General features: G+C 45.4%; 1 protein-coding gene across 1 annotated transcript in view; it reads right to left on the reverse strand.

The window, feature by feature from the left end:
• Positions 1–3,029, reverse strand: part of CGNL1 (cingulin-like 1) — a 131,671-nt gene extending 128,642 nt beyond the window's left edge. Inside the window, exons 1-2 of the mRNA XM_006894505.1 lie at positions 1,431–3,029; positions 206–300 (exon numbers count right to left, since the gene is read on the reverse strand). Of these exons, the coding sequence (XP_006894567.1) occupies positions 206–300; positions 1,431–3,029 (1,694 nt within the window). The remainder of the gene's footprint in view (positions 1–205; positions 301–1,430) is intronic.
• Between the last annotated feature and the right edge of the window lie 294 nt (positions 3,030–3,323).

Consider the following 3,323-nt stretch of genomic DNA (forward strand, 5'->3'; position numbering starts at 1 on the left):
TTTTTTTTTTCATTTTAAATGTATAAAGTATTCCCTATACTCCCTTCCCCACTCTACCCCCACCCCCAACTTAAATGGTGTGACAGAAATGCCAGCCAATTCCACAAAATACTCAGGACAGGAAATGAGGCAAAGCCTCAGAGGAGGAGATTAGGAACATCACCAGGAATTAAAATATATTGTTCCTTTAAGGAAAGTCACTAACCCTTCTTTGAGGTAATTGTACAGTATCTGCTTGGCAGTCTCCTCGTTGGTTTGCTGAGTGAGCTCCTGCTGGCCTTTCAGCAGGTCCGGTGTGGCCTGCAAAGCAATCGTACAAGGTGTTAGGACATCAAGACCACCTTCCCAAGAAGAAGGCGAAACCCGGAAGCACAGAATTCCTCACATATTCCTGCTTTCTAGAAATGATACTTCAAGTTAGGATCCTAATGACAACCAACTCTATCATTTATGAGCTGTGCGACATACCTTTTTCTCACCTGTAAACTGGCAATTATAGAACCTATTTTTATGAGTTGCAAATAGTACGAAATAGTAACAAATAGTGCCTAACCAAAATTATTTTTTGTCATTATCACTCTTATTACCACTAGTTCACTCAACCTGCCACTTAAATTTCGTCACTTTAGGGTACACCTAAATTAGGACTAACCTAATTTCTCAGCCCAGAAATTAATCCGATCACTCCATTTCATGAAGAAAATCTGTATATCCATATAAACTAAGTACTAAAGCTCCAAAGAAATTCTTTGTACTTTCAAGTTTCAAACACATAACCCAGAACTCACTGCCACCAAGTCCATTCCAATGGTACAAACAGTTACTTTACAAAGATCAGAATGGAAGTCTTATCCTGTGATTTAATCTAGGAAACCATACAGGAACACTGATAGCACAGTGGTCCAGTACTTGACTGTTAACTGAAAGGTTGGTGGTTTGAACCCACCAATGGCTGCGTCAAAGAGAAGACCTGCAATCTGCTCCAATAGAATCTTGCCAACGAGGCAGTTACTCTGGTAACAGAGTTCATTTCAAGTAGGAACTGACTCAACAACCAGGAAATCACACAATTGTCAGGAAAGTAAAACCCTTAAGAAGAAGAAAAAGTCTGATTAAAAACCAATGATTAAATATGTATTCCCATGGGTTGCAGCAACATGAGTTGTTTTTTTGTTTGTTTTTCTCACATTGCCATCAAGTCAGAACCTACTGACAACTAAGCCTCCAATGCACTTTCAAGGCTGTAAATTACAGTGGAGGAGACTGCTCATCTTCCAAGGAGCAGCAGGTGGGTTCAATCTGCCAGAGAGACACAGCCTTTGGGTTAGCACCCAATTCCCTGCACTCTACGCCACCATAAAATACACACACACTACATGAGTATGTCATTTCAATCACTTGGTGGGGAAGGGGGATCACTTTAGCATTACCTGAGTATTTGGGTTGGAAGGAAATGTCTTCACTGATATTTTCTTGGCACCAGAATCAGGCAAAGCGGCTGCTGCCCGGTTCTGTAACATCAGCGTTGCTGTGGCTGTTTTTATTTCCTCCTCCTTTTTGTTCTGTGTTGGGAGGGAGGATGTACACATCACTGTATTTTCCTGACTACCTTTGTTTTCTTGAACTTTCCCATCTTTGTTCTGCTGCAGCGGTCTCGGGGACACACACTGAGCGCCCTGCGTGGCCCCCTGCAGCTTTGCGAAGGTTCGGCCCCCACTGTGCTTCCCACGGTGTTCCTGCGGTTTCTGAGGGCACACTTGGGAGGGTCGCAGGAGGTGCTCTGTGGACTTCCCCAAGTTCCGACTAAATTCACTCAGGTACTCTGCATTCCCTTGGAGACCAAACGGAAAGGCACTATCCACACTTCTAGAACGTTTCCTATCGTCTGGATGGATTCTATTTCGCTTCCCAGATCTTCCTCTTCTCTGAAGCCCAGGCTTTTGATCAAATTTTTCAATTAATTGATCCACACCAGGAATGGATCCCGTATCAATATCCCGCCCAGTACCTGGCAAGAACGGGATATACCTTCTATTTTCATGACGATTCACATTGTCAGCATGGATGGCACATTCCTGGTCATCAAGTAAAAATTTGTACAGGGAGTTGGCCGAAGTGGGAGTCGTGGAAGATGAGGAAGACCTCCGTGACCGAGATCCATCCAGAACTGGGCCAGCTGAGTCTTGTCTTCGGAAGGGAAGAACATCCGGCCTTGTCTTCTTGGATTCGGGGTGACTGTGAGGTCCATGTGTAGTGAGTAGCCTTCCACTAGGCGAAAGGACCTCCTCAGCTGTCCCCTCCTTGGTATGGCTCTGAACATTTACACACACTGATGTCTGCTTCTTGGGGTCATCAATGACCACAGAGCTGCATAAACGAATCGCTGTCACACTAGATTTTGTCTGTTCTTCCAGGGGAGGACTCGTGGGTGGCTGGGAATTGCTAGATTTGGGAAAGCACGTCCAAGGCTTCTTATCATTGGTGCCTTCTTTTGTTAAAGCTTTTAGCCAATTACTGTCAGGAGGCTGGTGCTTTTGTAAGTTCAACTCATTCTTTTCTGGGTCATAGGGCTGCAGAAGCTCCGGGTGCCTCTGGAAGTTGAGCATGTGAGACGGCTTCACTGGCCTGTCCCTGTGTTCTAGAACCCCGTTCTTGCCCTCATACAGAGTGGCTTGCTTCAAGTTCTTTATGGGGCTGGGTGGGGCATATGGGTTTTCTGGCAGTTCCAATTCTTCGTCCTCATTCTCCTCAAGCACAGACCCGTTGCTGGAATGTAGCGGCAGGTTGTTTATCATTGGAGATGGAAACAATGGCCCGTTTTCAGAAAAGGTGCCTGCCAGACACCGTTCTGTGTTATTCAGGACTATGTAGGGATGGCCATCAATCCCCTGCACCCTAATACTGACACCGTAGGAGCCTGCCTTAGAGTGCTGGGAATTCCTTGCTTTTCTGGTTTCATCACTTGCAAGTCTCAGGTGGACGCCATATTCTTGCTGCACGTGTTGATATTCACCGAAATACAGCTCCATGGTTCACCCTTTCAGCTATCAGAGAAAAAAGGGGGTGGGGGAGCATTAGGTTAGAATTACATCTGTTTCACTGAAGATGATGACAGTTACAAGGGAGGAGACATTAAAGTTACTAGCAAGCAAAACACTTCAAACAGCAGGGGCTCTACCAAACCAAAGACTAAATGGCACCTTCCTCTCATTTGCACAAACAGGCCTTTCCGAATGTCCTCAAGCTTCAGGGCCACAGTGTTGACCATCAGAGGGCTGAAGCTCTACCTTATAGTATGTGACTAGTGTAAGACCAGGTATGCC

Source organism: Elephantulus edwardii, unplaced genomic scaffold (assembly GCF_000299155.1).
Source record: "Elephantulus edwardii isolate Elephantulus edwardi_28Jun2011 unplaced genomic scaffold, EleEdw1.0 scaffold00145, whole genome shotgun sequence".
Classification (NCBI taxonomy): Eukaryota; Metazoa; Chordata; class Mammalia; order Macroscelidea; family Macroscelididae; genus Elephantulus; species Elephantulus edwardii.